This window comes from Passer domesticus, chromosome 4 (genome assembly GCF_036417665.1).
Source record: "Passer domesticus isolate bPasDom1 chromosome 4, bPasDom1.hap1, whole genome shotgun sequence".
NCBI lineage: Eukaryota > Metazoa > Chordata > Aves > Passeriformes > Passeridae > Passer > Passer domesticus.
In genome coordinates, this window is record NC_087477.1 from 27,923,016 (window position 1) to 27,940,770 (window position 17,755).

Below are 17,755 nucleotides of genomic sequence, written 5' to 3' on the forward strand. Positions count from 1 at the left end.
AATTCAAAGTCCCTGTCTGAGCAAACAGAAGATGACCTGATCTGTCAGCACAGCATCATGTGAAAGGAGAGGGACTTCACATCCATGCCTGCAGCCTCAGCTTGTCCTTGCAGGGGGAGATCAGAGCATGAAGACAACCTGTTACAGCCTCATGATCCACAGTGCTGCTCTGAATTCCAGTGAGGAGCTGGCACCTATCAGGGGACCCTCCAGATGGCACTTCAGCTCTGCACCAGTGACTTGGACAGCAGCTACAGCTCACTGCTTTCCAATAGCTTAGGACTTCCCTGCTTATAAGATCTTGACAGCTAAAGGCTGCTGCTCTTTCTTCCTCTTCTTATGCCCTATGAATTGCATAAAAGAATCAAGGATGTGGCCTTTTTTTATTAATTTTGTGTTTTCACCCTCTGTACATTACACTGATTATCAGTGAGTTCCAGGTCTGAAATGCTTCCAACTGTCCTGAACAGTGACACCACCACCAAGTCCTCATGAGTATTTAGGGGTCTCCTGCACAGATTCTCTCCCTACAGAGTATTTAGTACCTCAGTCATCATCCCCCTACGTCAGGACCAGCCAACAGAGCACGTTTTGAATTTAGTCTTGACTGATGCAAGGCTGTACTCAGGCTGCCCTCCCACACATTTTCCTCCATGACTCACTCCTCTGGCTTATTAGCACCATCCACTGCTTCTATGTGACAGTCTTTTATCAGCCTTTTGAGGACAGAATCAAAAATGCCACACATGAACTACTGCTGCAGGCACGGATTTGCACAGAGGACAGCCAACAACCATTTTTTTATTCGAAGGTGACTTGGAAAGCCTTTTGATTTTTAGCAACTGCCTCATTAGTGTGAGGATTTTTACAGCCTTCCAACAATCCAGCCAGGCACATTGTGCTTATTTTCTTTTGCAAGTTTGCCAATAGGTCATGGCAATGCATCTCTTCACCCACACTGGCTCACAAAACTTTTGTGTTGTATGGAAAATGACATTGCTGAGGCCATGTGGGATGACAAGGTCACAGGCTGGACTGCACCCTCCCTGTGGCTTTTGTGTACTCACCACCACTTGAACCGAAGGACAATACAACATTTTAAACAACAAAACTGTAAAATAAAAAAGTTGCAGCAATTCTAGGAATTGCTGCTGGCAAATACTGGGCACGTGCCCAGCAAGGACTCAAATTCAAGTGCTGCTCAGCTTCTCTGTTAGGCAGAAAAGCCAGCTTCACCACTTTCAAGATAAAATGACCTGGAAATTTGACAAAAGCTAAAACACAAGGCTACAGGCCAAAATGATATTTTTAAACAAAATGAACCAACTCAGAAAAGCTCAGTACCCCAAAGAGAGACAGAAAAAACCCAAACCCTTTACGCTTCTTGTGTTACCACGAAGCAAGCTGGCTGGTTTCCTGCACTCAACACCCTCACCCCTTAGCTCTTGGACATTTGAGGATGCCAAGAAAACCTTTTAATGGGAACACTCATCAATATATCACCATCAAGTATCTGTGCCAATGTGCCCTGGCAGAGATATTCAACATATTTCATGCTTTGAACTTTAGGTAGGGTGCTTGCTGCACTGAGCGCCAGGACTGAAGCAAATACACACATAACCATGACACGAGACAGAAAAAACAAAGGGCAAAAACTTACCTTTATTCTTTCTGGCCAGTGCATCAGCCTTTTCCCAAATTTCGTATGCGTGGAGGATATAGGAGGTGATGTTGACATAGGAAGAGGTGACACTGGAGATATGAGAGGAGACAGTGACTGTAGAGCCAGTGCTGTTGCCAATGCTGCTGTGGCCAATGCCATTGGTATCATTTGATCCCGGCTGAGAACTCACAGATCCAGCAGGAGAGGGTATTGGAGAAAGAGGAGAAGGCAAGCCTGTGCTTCTGCAGAAGAAAAGAAACACCATCATGAACATTCAGCTTCAGAGCTAAACATCTTTCCACAAGGCTGCCTCATGCCAGCAACTATCCTGTGTCACCCAGGCCTGCAGCATGGAATGCACTGCTGAAAAGTGAGATGTGTTCAGCTACAGCACAAGCAGTTGTACTTTGAGAGCAAGGCCAAGTTTTTGCAAGTGATTTAAAAGGACTCCACTCAACAAGAGAAAATGTGGGACCAGACACCGAAAAGGGCCACTCATCTGTCTTCCAAAATCTACACCTACTTGTGAAAGTCTTCACCAGATTACCCAAGTGTTTTCCCTAATGCCTTCCAAATCAGGCACATTGAAGCTCCCCTCCCAGGAGGCTGCAGCTTTTGGCAGCTCCTTAGAGCAGCCAGGTCAGCCTACACACATTTATTTATAGCCCCAGGGCAGATAAATGTGGTCAGCCGGCTGCCTTCCAGACACAGCCTGGCTCATCACACCCCCACCACCTCAACCAACCTAATTTTAGTCACTGCTATGACAGGGCTTCCACCACTGCTCTCAAGAGGACATTTACTTCTCAATGAACAAGGTGGCCAAAAAAATGTAACTGGAATCAGCACCACTGTCTAAGTCCAAACAACCTTCTCTCAGCTACAGATTTTGAAAAACGAAAGAATCTTTCATTTCCTGTCTGCCACATGAAATGACCACAGAACACAGAAGAGCTCTTACTCATTGTCATTGAAACACAGACACATGACAACAAATTTTTAAATCTTACCTTGCAACACCTGGAGAAGGTGCTTGTATTACTCTGAAATTACTCTGCAGCAAGGAATAAAAGTCTAGTTAGTTTTGTATTGTTCAGCTGACATCAGTAACTACCACAGCCATCCAGCTGGCAGCTTAGTGATACCTGTGCCCTACCTTGAAGTGGTCATTCAGAAGTCTGGAATACCTCATTGCAGTGTCCTTCTTGTAACCAAACATTGCCATGTGCAGAATGGACTGGCAGCGCATGCTGTGGACAGAAACACACCCGAGTGTCAGTGTTTGTACCCAGCCCCCATCAGCCTTGAGGGATGGAGGCAGGCACACTCAGCTCTACTGGAAGGTCAGGAAAGCTCAAAATTTCTCCTCCTTCTGATCATGACAAAAAGAGACTTTGTGACAAAAAAAAAAACAAAACCAAAAAAAACCCCAAACAAACAAACAAAAAAAAAAACCCACAAGGGAAAGAAGCAAACAAGGAAGGGCCTTCTCTGGTCTTTCATACAAACAGGTGCCCAGGCTCTCAAAGGTGCCAAAGGCTGAGTAAAGTCCCCATCCAGAAGTGCCTCATCCATGTTCAGCTACAGTTTCACTTACACAGCTCAAACATGGGCAGCCAAATCACATTCTTTCACCTTAGGTGAAAGCCCTTATGTGCTCTCAACTTACCAGGAGATCAAATTTTAAAGCCTGTGCCTTGTACATGTGGTCCCTTGTGATCTCCCAGCTTACTTTAGAGATATTTCAATTCATTCTGGTTTTTATATTGTTTTTTTTTTTTCTTCTTGCATAACTGTAACTCACATTTAACTCATTCCTTCCCCCCTGGAAGCAATGGACCTTTTCCTCAGTTTCAAAGCAATGCACAAAGGAACAGAAGCACAGTTACTCACCGTAACACAGCAAAGATTTTTCCGTGTGAAGAGACTGAGGAGTCTGCAAATGGTTTCAAAGTCATAATGAATCTAGGGAAACAAAATAAACAGGACCTTGTCAGCAACCAGAGCTCTGAAGCCCCACAATCAATGAAAAACAGTGCATGCCACTATCTTAAAAACTGCTGGAAAGTCAGGAAACCTGCCCCAAGTCCTTAGTCCTGGCACAAGGAACGTTGTAAGATCTTGAGCAGAGGACTGTGTGTCAGAATGCCCTCCCCTCCAAACATGCCAAACTGTCACCCTGAAGGCCACTTACTTGATGAGAACTATGGTGTCACTGAATATGCTGTAAGCTGATTTGGGTTCTGGCACATCTGATTCCAAGGCAATCCCGTATTCAATGAACAAAAGGGCAGCCTCCAGGTACTGAAAGGCCTTTCCAGTCTTGTCAGTCTGTGGGAAGAAAATTCTCACTTTTTAACTAGGATCAAACACACTTCTCTCAATCATACTTGAATTCTCTTTTCTTCCTAGTTAAGCAGGATTTGAAGAAAGAAAAATACTTCGGTCTGGCCTCTGGGTGAAACTCAAAGGGTTCTCAGCAGAACCCTTAATATGATCCCAGTCTTCATCTTTGTCTGCTCCATTTGTCTCTCTTTGCTCAATGGTTTCCTTGAGCAATTTATTATCTTCACTTTTTTTTTATACTGTTGTCTGGTCTTGGAGGCTTGCCTCACAGGGGGATTTCCCGCTGCAGCATTCCCTCACTTCATTTTTACAGGTAAACAGAAAGTAGCAAACAGACATTATCTGACTGAGATAATTATCTGCCATAACTAGCAAACCAATATGTTCACTTGTGCACACTGTTAAACTGCACAGAGAAGAAAAAAATCAGATCTGCCAAGGCCACTTCCAAGTCTCGGTCACCAGCAACTCAATAACTGCCAGGATCCTGACTTTTTTAGCTGTTTTAAAACTAACTGTTCCATCTGTTTTCCAAGGATGCTTTTATAGCTCTTAGCAAAGCTAAGCCTAGACAATGCCAGTTCTGAATCCCAGTCTCTAGTTGTGTTTGCAACCAAGAGAAACATCTGAACATCTGGCGAATAGAGACAGCCTCCCAACACATGACTGAACACACTCCATGGAGTGTGGAAGCCATGGTAGCCAGTGAACCTCATTCCCACACACACAGGTACCAGGGCTGAGTGCAGGAGCTGGTCAGCATTCCCAGCACAAGGTCAAGACTTACCATTGCATCAGCTTTGTGCTTCAGCCTCTGGGCCTGTTCAATGTAGTATTCCTTTGAATGTTGCCTAAATTGGGGACAGAGAGGAAAAACAGATGAAAAAGGGTAGGATAATTATCAGTTTTACTTTCTTATCTAGAGGATGCTACAGGTTGATTGATTTCTTAAAAAATATGTTGGAATAACACTGAAAATTTACATTTAGAAATATAAAAACATCAGAGGTCAAGCTTCTATGGGAACAAGTTGAATTCCTCATTACCATGGAAATACAGTAGTTACATCACCTATCATTTCTCAACTACAGACTCATAAATGAATTTTAATTGAAACAAAGTAAATTTGGCAGCAACCACACACTTATCTGAGACCAAAACTTGTATTCAAGTTACTTGCTCACAAGAGAGAATCCCTAATTTCCAGAGCAGCTTCCCTCAAACTGAAACTGTTGTAAAACTTTGCTTCCTTGTAAACCTTTACTTTGCAGTGGGTGGCATGAGAAGGCAGTACAGGGCAGATCTCACACATCTCTCCCCCTCTCTTTCCTCCCAAAGAAGTGCTCATGAAAAAGCAGAAGCCAGGGTGGCCTCATGGCCAGCCTTGCCTCATGCCTTCAGCAAGTAAAGATGAGGGGTGTCAAACAAAAACTGACTTTTCAAACTTGAGCAGAGGTCTCCTTGGCTGAGAGGTACCATTTGGCATAGAAGGCACTGGGAAAGGCTTTGTGACATCACCTGCAGATCCCTGAAAAAAAGAGATAAAGCTGGTTAGAGAAATATTCCTAAACCAATTCCAAAGCCTGGCTTTCCTAAATTTCAAATGAAAATGTTTATCTGCCCCAAGCATAGTCTATTCTCCAGGCTCTCTTCCTCAGCAACCCCTGTTTGCTTCTTACCAGTCTGCTTGTCATGCCTAACACCATTCAAACTTTCCCCAAGCTCAGAGAAATTCAGCAGCAGGTTTCCTTGCACAATGACTAAGAGAGCAGTGAGGCTGCAAGCAGCACAGTTTTCATGTCCTCTAGCCAAGGCAGAATGATAAGATCTATTCACACTTATTTCCACCTTAACCACACAACAATTGCTGATTTCCCATTACCAACTACAGGGGAAAGGAAAAAGCAAGCAGTTAGAGCCAGCTAATAGAGTGTCCACAGTCTGGCTTAACACACACAGAGCAACATCCCAGACCAAGCCTCCAGTAAACAGCCACGTAATCAAATTTTGCAACCCAGAAATGCAAATAATCAGCTGCAAGGATCATGAACCATTTTGTAAACAAGCTATAAAAGCTTACACCTGGGTTGTAGTCAATGCCACAGCTTGCTTGTTTTCTTATTTTTAAGCAATCCCCTCTTTTTGTAAGCACACTTATTTTTACACCAATACACCAGTATTGTATTAGCAGTTGCCTACAATCTGAAAGGGTAATTAGCATAAACATGACTCTCATGCCTTTGGAGTTTACAGAGTATGTTTCTGAAGAGAATCATATAGCATCCATATTGGAGGAAACATCCCAAAGTAGGTATCCTGGATACCTACTTTGATACCCTTTGACAGTTCCATATGATTTCCCTCCACTCTCCTGTGCTTGGCAAACAAAGGATCCTTGTCGTTGCTCTTGTTCTTGGCAGGGTTATCCATGGCAGGCAGCTCATCAGTTTCATTTCTGGGTCTCTTGTGGGTCATCTTGGCTGACTTTGGGGCAGGTTGTGCAGCAGACGTGGATGGCAGTGGTGGGAGCACATCTTTCTTCTGGGTTTCAGATGAAGCTTTGGATGCTCTGGAGATGGGAAGCAAATTCATGAACGTGGTGTACATACCATGTGGGGACTTTTTACAAACTTAGTTACATCATGTGTCAATTCTGTTTAAACTCCTCTTTAAGTGTAAGATGACTTGTTAATACAAAGAATTCAACAAAAGTGAAACGAAACTTCAGGGGCTTCACTGTGCTTTGCTTCACAGCAAACCTTCACCTACCATCAACATGAAAGCAAGCTGCTTTTCAAGTAGGAATAAGTCTCAGAACTTGTCCTTGGAGCAAACACTTGTAACCAGAACACCAGGACGTTGCAAAAAAAGTATGCCTCCAATACAGCCACTTTTCACTCAGTGAGGGAGGTGATTACAGTGACTAAAATCCCTGGCACAAATCACCCAACAAAGCAAGTGAACTGCAGCACTGCCTGCCTCTCCCCCTTTAAGTAGATGGTATTTTCTGTGGTCAGAGATACTCACACTGACCCTTGATCCTGTGTGTGCTTTGATAGTATTAAGCTGAGTTCCTCCTTTAAGACTTGCTAGATCAACTGAGCTAGACAACACTCACAAAGTTGAGAGACTTAAAATGCTATGCTTTTAAATGGCAGAGATTATCACAATTACTAACATAAGATTCCTGATCATCTGAAGTTAGGATGAGCAGCCCTAAGTAGCATCAAATAGTTCTAAACTTTGTTTCACCACTGCTCATTTCCATATTTTTATTCAGTTTCTCAAAGTTTCCAAGAAAACACTGAGCAGGGAATCCCAGCTCGGGGACTGCAACATCAGAAGAGGAGGAAATAAAGTTTAACCCATTGATGAGACTGAGGTGTGATGGTGCACATCCTGCCTCATTCTGTTGTGCGTGGGACAATCCTCTCGCCTCTTCCACCACACACTTTTCCCATGGTTTGGTCTCCACTCACATCACACACATGCTCCCAAGCTTCTCCACCTTGGCACAGCTGATGTTTTATTAGAGCACAGAACCATCACCTTGACCCGCCCAAGTGCACTCTATTCCCAAAAATGCATCCTATTCTTCCCAGTCCAAAAGCCAGAACATGACTAAAACAGGTGCTCACTTTCACTGAGAAAAAGGGAGGAATGAGCCCCAGAATTAAAGCTCTTCCATGATTACCACAGTTCAAATATCCCTTCAGCCCAGTACATGGTAGTCCCAATTCCTCAGTGCTTCCAGAGTGCGTCAGTGTTTTCTCTCCAGAAAAGCAGTTTACTCCTATTGTCAGGACACAAACCTCAACACTACATGCCAATCCAAGCCAACACCTCAAATTCAAGCCACGAGCAAGCAGGAATTGAATGCAGTAGCCCATGACTGAGGCATGAGTCTCCCCTCTCGGGAACACTGCCCAGTTGGAAACATGCTCTTGGAAGCACTCCTGGAGCAAAGTGCTAGCCAGAATGCTGGCAGTGCTCTGGTATGCAAATTACAGGGGAAGCTCCAGCAGAGCTACCAGAGGCACTGCAAATGCTGCACTGGGAAAAAGGAGGAATTCCTGCTCACAAAGGCCACCTGAAATTCCAGACAGTCAAGACTCAAAAGGCACACTGGTTTTGTATCCATTGGGTCACTTAGGAAAATAAGACAAAGACAACAGGATGACTTCAGTGGAGAAGGGAAATGCCCTACCCACCCATGCCTACAGAGCTGCTTTCTGGACTGGTTGCTTCCAGGATGTAAAGGCAAATCTGCTGTAGATTAGGTTTCAGAAGGAACATTATGTTAGTAGCAAACTCATGAGTATAAGGACAGAGATACAGTTCATCAATGTTAGCTGTTCAGGAAAGACTTGGATTTATACATCCTTCTGCCATTCCACCACTGTATACTCACTTCAATTTACTGGAGTCTTTGTTAGCTGAAGACTGCAATGATTTGGGGTTTTTTTCAGATTTCATTTTCTTCTTATCAGTCTCCTCCTTCTCTCCCTTCTAATAGGAAGAAAAAAAAAAAAGGAAACACAAAATCACTGAGGTTTTCAAAGTTCACATAAAATACAGACCAACACAGCTAAGTTTGATTGAATCTGGTTAAAAAAAAAAGAAGAAAATATACCTTATCGGAACCAACAAATTGCAAACCCACAGCACAGAAGATACAGATTGCAAGCTCATAGACCAGTAACCTAAAATGACATTTTATTCAATTTTGCTTGGATAGATTAATTGTTTTGCAGTGGCAGGGATGGAACTGCTAAACCTGCTGCTACTAACAAGAATCAAAAGCAAAGCACTTTCATGTGAGATACTCCACACAGGTACTCCAGATGTGCAGGAGTTTGGTTTTTATCACCAGATGCTGATACAGGTGAAATTTTAAAGCACCAGTAACCTGGGGACCCCAGAGCTGATGCAGCACTGCAGGTGGGGTGTCACCAGAGAGGAGCAGAGGGGCACAATCCCCTTCCTCAGCCCCCTGACTACACACCTTTGGATGCAGCCCAGGACACGTTTGGCTTTCTGGGCTGCAAGCACACACTGCTGGGTCGTGTCCAGCCTCTCATCCAGCAGAACCTCCCAGTCCTTCTCCGCCAGCGTGCTCCCAGTGAGTTCTTCTCCCAGCCTGTACTCACGCCTGGGACACAGCCAGCTTTGTGCCACTCACAGGGTGTGCTGTGACACAGAGTCTGTCTCTGGCAGGGTGCTCAGAACAAGGCTCCAGCACTGAGATCATGTCCTTACACTGTGTTCCAGGTTCCACACTGCCACCAAAGAATGTCTGACAGCTGTACCTGACCCAGATGGCTGCTGTGAGCCCCTGAGGTACTGATGCACTGACAGAACTGACTGTGAGGCTCTGGGGGGGATTCCCTGCAGTCAGGCACTGAGATTGCAAGAGAAGACATTTCTACCATCAAATAGCTCCTCTCCTGTGTCTCTTAGGCTGGCTGCCCGTTTCCCATTGCTCTGTAAGAGCAGGAATTTCTGAGGTCTCACAAGTTTCTTCATGATTTTCTTGCTCTTCTCAATTGTCCCTCACAACTGTAGGAAATCCATTAAATGGCAAAACTAAATGAAAACCAAACCAAGGTTATTCACCCACCCATGCTGAGCCACCTGCTCTGTGAGGACCAAAAAGGGACGCAGGGACTGAAATATCCAGAGGGAATCTTCATTCCCCACAAGGTCTGCAGCCAACTCTTTGTGCAGCTGACCCAGCTGGCTGGAGGTATATTCATAGTCTCCTTTGGGAGTCAGCTTTTCAAAAAACACTTGTGAGCAACAATCACCTCAGTTAAATAAAGGGCTGTCTTGTAATTCAAGGGAAAGCCACCTTTACAACTGGTTTTGTTGTCTGAGAAAACCAGGATTTCAAGAAAACAGCAAAAATATATTCTAAAATCCTAAAACACGTTAGACAGCTTACAGGGCTTTTCATTTGCTCAGAAGGGGATTTGTGACCAACAAGAAACATCTGCAGACAGTTTTGACTCACATTCCCCTTGATAATAGCTTTACAGAAAGATAACGGCTCTACTCCCAAGCTACGAAATGGGAAGTCCACATAGGCTTTGCAAACATCACATTAGTCCTTGTACAAACCCACCTCCCACTCCATCTCTCACCTTCTTCTTTGCAAGGGACTCCTCAGGAGTGTCCGTGGCTTTCCTCTTCAAGTCCTGCTTCCTCTCATCAGGAAGGTCCTTGGTCTCTGCTTTCCTCTGGTGCCCATTTTTCCTGGGGGGATGAGGGATTTTTTCCAGGTGACAGAGATCTATTTTCACCACGAGGTGCTCACGGGCTGGGGGATCCCTCACTGGTGAGAGCAGCTTCTCTCCGAGAGGCAAGGGCAATTTCTCCTTGTGCAAATCCTGAGGCCTGTGGCTGCTGGTCCTGATGGGGGCTGTGCCCTGGCCCTGAGGAAGGGGACTGAGAGCATCGCGTGCCTGGGCATCTCCCATGAGCCTGGGCTCCAAGAAAGGTTTGGCCTTGGCCTGGTGGGAACCCTTGTCCTTTTTTTTCTCAGAGGGCACATGAATTCCTGGTTTCGGGTCTTTTCTGTCACTGGATTTTGTCTTCACTGTTTTTTTGACTTTGGGCTTGTCCCTGAAAGACTGATCTGTGACCTCTAAGGGAGCAGGCTCGCTCTCCACCTTCAGGCCCCTCCTGGGCCCCTCGTGCACCAGGCCCTTGCTGGGCCTTTTGCTGCCCACAGTCTGCCGGGGCGAGGGCTGCTCGGCGTGCGCAGGAGCCCTCTGGCAGCTGCGTCTGCTGGGAACAGGAGCCTCCTGAGGAGCCCTGGCCACCTGGCTCTTGTGAGGAGGCTCCCTCAGCTCAGCGTGCTGCTGGGAGGAACTGCTGCTGGTGTCCCGCTCCTGCTTCTTGCCCTCCTCACGTCCACCCCCTCGGGCAACGTCACTGGGGCTCTCTGTTGGCACTGCTGGTGGGTTCACCTTGGTCAGCCAGTTGTCCAGCTGCCACTTATTAGAAGTTGGTGGCTCGGGCTGCAGACAAAAAGAGAAAGGGAGGATTCAAACCTGATGCCTTTATGGGCTGTTTCCATCCTAGCACAGCTTACCAGAGCCCAGGGACTGTTGCCTAGAAGTCTCAAAGCATTTGCTTTTGCATGTGGAGAACTGATTAGAAACAAACAGGCCATGTGCACTAACTTACTCCAGAGCATCATGGATGTTGGCTGAATAAAAAAAAGGACAAAAAGGTCAATGGCAATTAGCTAGGACTTCATTAGTATTTTTAGGACAAACCAGGCAGAATTTAGTAAAAGAGGAGATGTATAACATCTTCCTTCAAAGACACCACATTGCAGGGGGCAAAGTCTGTAACTGAACTGCTGGAGGGCAAAAAGTATTAGAATGAGACAGAAAGATAGGCTGTCTGAAAGCTTGTTTTTGGCTTCTCCCTGTTCACGCACTTCCAAGGTGAAAAGAAAGGGAGCTAGAGCTGAGGGGAGGAAAAATAAATTACAAGGGGCTTTGTAAGAGGACCTCAAACTGCCAGTGGTTTGTTTTGCATCAGCTGTGGTCTGCAGACACAGCCATGTACTTCCCAGTGGCTGGACAATGTTTTGCAAGCTGGAAGAACTGTTTGAAAGCATAAGGATATGAGCACTTCTGCAGTAGATTTTTAAAAAAATGCATGGTCTCACAATTATGAAGGCACCAAGTTCTGTTTGTCTGCTTTCTCCAATAAAAGACTCAGAAATGCCAGTGCAGCAGTATCCAAGCCACATTCAAGAGCAGAAAGACTAAGCATATTCCAGCCCTTCCTGCAGGTCTGATCCCTTCAGCTGCAACCTGGGAGAAGCCGAATCTGTCACTCAGACACAGGAGCTACAGGGAGGCAGCAGCTCCTCTTAAATTATCAGGAAACTGGTCTCACCCTGATACTGCCCTTAAAGGCACCCAGAAATCCTGCATAGGCAGAGGTGGGCCCCACACAGCCCAGCTGTGCTTTCCCTCTGTGCCTTCTCTTGTCTCCCCGGTGAAGGCACTGATTCCCCCCGGAGAACTGGACAACTGTGCCAAAGGACATGGGGGAACACTTCCATATTGGGTATCTGGAAGTCTAATTATGCTGGTAGTAAGGGTAACTAAGGTTGACAAACTCTAGAATGGAAGCAAAGGGCAAGAAAAGTTGAGTGATGCAGCAAATCTGTCAAGGGGACACCTGATCAATGACAGTGCTCCAGGTGTCCTGCCCTGACACACTGAGACAGCAGAGTGAGGCAAGGGGCTGTGTAAGCAGCCTCTGCCTTCCCTGTGCATTCACCTCAGGTGCTGGTGCTCTGGGAGGGTCGCTGGCGTCACTGTCACTCGAGTGGCTCTCTGTCTCCGAGTCTGAGGAGCTGTCTGAGTCACTGGTGCTCCCTGACTCCGAGCTGCTGGAATGTGCTGATGCCACGCTCTTGGGCTGGGACTGTAAGGAACTGCAAGGCCACCATGAGATAAAATTAGAAAGCAGCATGGTTGAAGGTTACTTACTTATTATATTGACAGTTTTATTTAAAAAAACCCCAAACCTGAAACCCCATTATTTTGGCACTGAGATGAGAGGAGAGAAGGCCAGAGAAATACACTGGCATACTCAAAAAATAAAGCACCACAATACAAAATTGCTGGAAATAATAAAACCTTAACTCCAACTCAGTCAAATATGTAGCAGGATGCCACTGCTACAATGTGGAGCTGCATTTTGCCAACCAAAGTTTAAAAAGTACTGAAACTGCCCAGTACTTTTCTGAAAAAATGGCAGTTTTCTTTTTGAAATGGGCTTACAAAATTAAAATGTAAGTACTTTATTTTTGTACTTTGATTTTCTACATCAGTATCAACACATTTGTATGAGTTGGAGGCAAGCTCCTTGCTGGTCCAAGACTGATATCATGAGAACACTCCTATTTTAAGAGTTTGCAGAGACACAGATCATGCCAAGTATTGGTGTGCTCCTCTGCAAGTCTTTGTAGACCACTCTTGTGCTAGAAGAATATACATATCAAGCAAAAAAAAAAAAAAATCTATGTCAGTGCTCTCATACAGGAAAAATTTTGAGCTTTTCCATCTTTCTTCCTCAAATGCTGGCATATGGCTGCTCAGTCTACCTTGAATATTGCCTCTGACTAACAATACATGGCAGGAACTGCTTACAATCAGCTTCCTTATCAAGAGGAGCTGAAACGGCCTCAATGAGTCTTCCTAACCCTTTCCTGTTCTTTACCCACTTGGCTGTTTTGGGCTTCCTTCTGAGCTAAAACTGGACTCACATCTCACCCATGGCCACTACAGCTGAAAATCCCATTAGCTGCAGTGTGATTTACAGACACACTGGTGGAGGGGAGGAGGAGAAGAGAAAGGAGCAGTTGAGGAAATACAGTTCTGGTTCATAGGCAAGATCCAACATGCCTGGATAACTCATTTCTAATTGGAGCTTTCTGGAAAACCCCACACAACTAAAGCTGATTTTCAAGAGCAGCCAGAAACCAAAGTTTGTAGCAAGAGAAACCAGGAACCCTTACCCACCTATCCCACACATAAAAATCAGCTTTGTTTTTCTCCTTATGTTGTCTAGCTAGTAGTTTGGGAACAAACCTGTACCTTGGAGGAGCAAGTGAAGAAGGTGACTTTTCAACAACCTGTTTTGTTCACAAAGACAAAGAGGAGAGGGGGAGGAAAGGTTAGCTCAGAACTCAGAACAATGCAACAAGTGGTGATGTTTAAAGGGAAGTCTGTGTGCCTAGTGTAAAAAACAGCTAAAACCGACTTGATCGTCACCACTCTCTTCACTATCACTGAGCTGCAGGTCGTCCTGGAGCATTCTGAAAGACAACCAGAAGATAAATATCAGCCAAGGCAGACACATTTTGAAGCAGCAGGCAGTGATAAAGATTTGGTTTGTATTTCCAAAGCAAAACAACCTCCCAGCCTCCCCATCCTCTCTGAACATCTGGCATGATCAGTCTACTAAACCCTATCATTACCTGAAATGAATGGTTAAAATGTTTTAGGGGGTTTTTTTAGGCTTTTTTTTTTTTTACTGGTGTAGTAAGGGACTCTCATGCTGTCAGCCTGCACTGGCTCCCCAAGGGACAGAAAGCATCAGGAGCACCAGGAGATGTGCATGTTCACACACTCTGCTCTCAGGGGCTGTGAATATTTCTTCTGTCCCAGGGGTTCTTGTTTTGCTGCTCAAGTCTCCTATCACACAAGTGTAAGTCAATGCCAAGGTCAAGCCTATCTCCCTTCTCTACTCAAGGAACTCCATTCTCCTGCCCATTTCAGCAGTACTGTTGTCAAGCAGTTGAGGTTCAGAGCAGTTCACAAGTGGAGAGGCACGAGCTCTGTTTCACTATTGCTAGAGAAGAGAGCTGGCTGCCCACAAACATTTCCAAAAGTATCATTTAGTCCTGTGGCTGCAGGTGGCAACTACTGTTTGCAATTTTTAATTCAAATGCTGGAAGGCAAGGAGAGGGACCCAAAGCTCTCCCAGATTGTTATCCCCCTCTCTGGCAATTGTGCAGGCATCCCGAAGGAGTTGAAAAATAGGCAGGTAAAACCTAGCTATTCAAAAGTATAGTTATTCAAATCTTGAACTGGCTGGCAATTGACTCCCCAACCCAGATGATTATTAAAGTGTCCTTCCAAAAATGGGATCAAAAGCTTGGGAGCTGAGACAGAGATTTTAATCAATCATGACAAAACTCCGCTTATTTCAACTTCATTTCAAACCAAGGGCTTTCTGTGAGAAATTTTTTTTGCAGCCAAAAAAGAAAAATAGGACTCTGGCCCCTCATGACAACATGTTTTATAGCAAGAAAACAACTATAAACGATCCCCAGTGAACCACATCACCCTGGAAAAAGGGGGAGAAATTAGGAAAAAGTCAGTGCTTTCTTTGTTCATTTTGACTGCCATTCCCCTGTGATCTACCCTCCACTGCCTCATTTCCTCACACACCTTCTCGCTGGAAATCACCTCTTGCCTCTTCATTTAGAGTAAACACTGAAGGGAAGCACTGTGAGACACCACCTTGGAAAAGGAGAGCTCCAAATTTCCTACAGAAGGCAAACAGCCTGCAGCAATCCTATACGAGCCAGCTCTGCCCAGAGCCCATGCTCACTGCCAGACAGATGAGGCACAGAAATGAAAAAAGAACAGTGCCAGTACAGGCACTCTCCACACTTCTGGGCAGTCTGGCTAAGCATCTACTGGTAGCTCAATGAATCCTTTTTATTTTCTTTTACAACTCCTAAGGGGAAGGAGTCCCCTCAAAGATGGTCGTGAAGAAACTTTCAGGGATGCTAAAACATGCTGAAGGGTTTTAAGTTTGGTTTTGGGATGTTGTTTGGTTTTTTGGTTTGGTTTTGTTCTGCTTTAAGAATTGTGGACTAAAGACTTATTTCATTTGGAGATAAGAGGATAATCACAGAATCATAGAATGGTTTGGGTTGGAAGAGACCTTAGAGATCATTTAGTTTCAAACCCCTGCTGTAGACAGGGACATGCAAATACACTACCTAGATCTCTTTAAATCTGATTTAACTGTTTGTAATAACCTTTTCCACCTGAGCTGCTGGTAAATAAAATACATCAGCATAAAAGAACACTGCAACTACTTATTTGGGTTCAAGGAAGAGCACTAAAACTTCAAGTCATACTTCTGCAAGGGTAGACAAAGCCAGTTTCCCCAAAACAAGGTTTTGACAAATTGTTGAATAGCCTAGTTAAAGAAAATAAATCTGCCTTAATAATTTTAATGCTCCAGTTAGCTCAGGAATATTAGATGCCAAGGTTTCATTTGCAGGACCTGTTCATTGGCAGCTTATGTACACACCATTAATCTCCCTAAAGCTATTTAAAAAGAGTTCTTTCAGTGAGAGGAGCGGCACTAAAATTATTATCACTTGCCAAACAACCTCACTGAAAGCACAGGCTGGTCCCTCTCTGCTAGCCAGGTTAAAGATGCATCACTAAGAATGAGCTGGCATGTCTTGTTTTCAAAGAAGGGCTGCTTCCATTCCAGCACTGCCAGGTGCAAACTTCAGGGCTGCATTCAAGAATGAAATCCATCTGGGAAATCCCTGCACGCTCTGAAAAGCTGAATGCTTAATTTGGGCACACAGATGCCCTGGGATTTCATCTTCTAATTAACCAGCACAATCACTGTTTGTTTTCAGCCAGCTACACTTTGCAACACAAGCTACTCCAGGCAGCTGAATTTTCAGACAGTCACGTGCACTTTGAACAGCACAGAAAGCCAGGCCTGGTGTGCCAGAGAAAACAAACACAGAAAAGAAGGGATGTGTCACTTCAAGGGAAAGATGTAGAAGTCCTCGGGCAAGCTTCACTCAGACACAAACCCAGGCCACCCTGTTCCTCCTGCTTCCACTGTCTTTGCCGACCATGGGCTCACACATCCCTTGCAGGTGAGCAGTGGCTCTGAAGTGCCCGGCAAGGACGCTGAGCAGAGAGGGGATCATGGCTAAGGACAGAGCTCCATACTGTGCCAGATTTACAATTCTAGCCTCGTGGGCTAAGGAAGGAGTCTCTTCCAATTCTTGTCTGCAGGAAAAGTCTCTTCTCTCTCTGCTGCCTTGAAAACTGACTAAAGGGCTAAAGGATTTTTACAAGCAGCTGTGAACTGAAATAATGATGATGGTCATAGGGTAGCTGGGGAGGAAGGCATAGCCTGGAGCATTTGGAACCACTAGTTTTAGTAGTGCAATGAAAATTTTCAGATGTCATTAAGGAGGAACAAACTGCGGTGGTTGAAAGTGAAGCAAAATAAGGAAGAGATTAAGGGAGTAGTTGACTGCTCAGCAAGACACTACCCCATACTCCCAGTGAGTGAGGGCCCCTCTGCATTATGCTGGAACAGCAGGAAAAGGGGTGTTTAACAGACCCTACTGAGCCTGAGTGAAAAATTATACAACCTCAACCAAGATGGAGACATGGTTTTGCTTTTACTTGTGACTAGCCCAGTTTTCTTTGGTTTTTAATTAAATGATTTGTGATAAGGAAAAGGCAAACAAGTGGAGTAAGCATTGTAGTCTGTAGTTTGCAGCCTTCCATGGAAGAACATATCACGGAGTAACAAGATCTTTATGTATCAAATGAGCTGACAGACATTTAAATTACTGGTTCAGCAAGTGCCTTGCACATGGACCCCTGAGCCTTCCAGACATGGAAAGATTTCTGTTTGTTACTGAGGGCTCAGAACCTAGCAATGCTGCATTTGGCCAACTAATCCTGAAAGATTAATGTCAGCCCACACAAAACTGGTTTCAAGCAACTTCTGTAATTAACCTAATTAACAGATAATCGCTTTCACCTACAAGGACAGCACCAAGTTATTTCATCTGCCTTTTTTTTTCTTTGCTTTAAAATTTCAGCCCTGTTTCTTATAGTTCTTGTAGGTGTAGCTTTACTAGCCCATCCAGGCTTCAAAGCAATATCCAGGATCAATCACATTCAGTTTGGATCTTTTTTAATTTATGTCAGTTGGATGCAGGTTGAAGAGCACAAACCTGTGATGTTAAATAGCAACAGATGAAAAGAACAAAATACATTTTATCTGGTGCATTAATAGTTGGGATTTTTCTTCACTTTTGGTTTTAACACAGTCATTGTAATCATGACAAGTACACTTGGCATCGTCAGGTTAAGAGTTGGACTGGATGATCTTAAAGGTCTTTTCCAACCTAAAAGATTCTAT

The 17,755-nt window shown here is 44.6% G+C and overlaps 1 protein-coding gene across 4 annotated transcripts in view; it reads right to left on the reverse strand.

The window, feature by feature from the left end:
- AFF1 (ALF transcription elongation factor 1) overlaps window positions 1-17,755 on the reverse strand; it is a 67,114-nt gene that overhangs the window by 4,054 nt on the left and 45,305 nt on the right. For 3 of the 4 annotated variants that reach the window (XM_064416749.1, XM_064416746.1, XM_064416748.1), the window contains exons 8-20: window positions 13,805-13,859; window positions 13,633-13,676; window positions 12,317-12,473; window positions 10,153-11,031; window positions 8,421-8,518; window positions 6,338-6,578; window positions 5,446-5,537; window positions 4,797-4,860; window positions 3,858-3,994; window positions 3,557-3,628; window positions 2,820-2,913; window positions 2,674-2,717; window positions 1,661-1,905 (exon numbers count right to left, since the gene is read on the reverse strand). In XM_064416749.1, the coding sequence (XP_064272819.1) occupies window positions 1,661-1,905; window positions 2,674-2,717; window positions 2,820-2,913; window positions 3,557-3,628; window positions 3,858-3,994; window positions 4,797-4,860; window positions 5,446-5,537; window positions 6,338-6,578; window positions 8,421-8,518; window positions 10,153-11,031; window positions 12,317-12,473; window positions 13,633-13,676; window positions 13,805-13,859 (2,222 nt within the window). The remainder of the gene's footprint in view (window positions 1-1,660; window positions 1,906-2,673; window positions 2,718-2,819; window positions 2,914-3,556; window positions 3,629-3,857; window positions 3,995-4,796; window positions 4,861-5,445; window positions 5,538-6,337; window positions 6,579-8,420; window positions 8,519-10,152; window positions 11,032-12,316; window positions 12,474-13,632; window positions 13,677-13,804; window positions 13,860-17,755) is intronic. The other variant, XM_064416747.1, reaches the window with a different exon arrangement.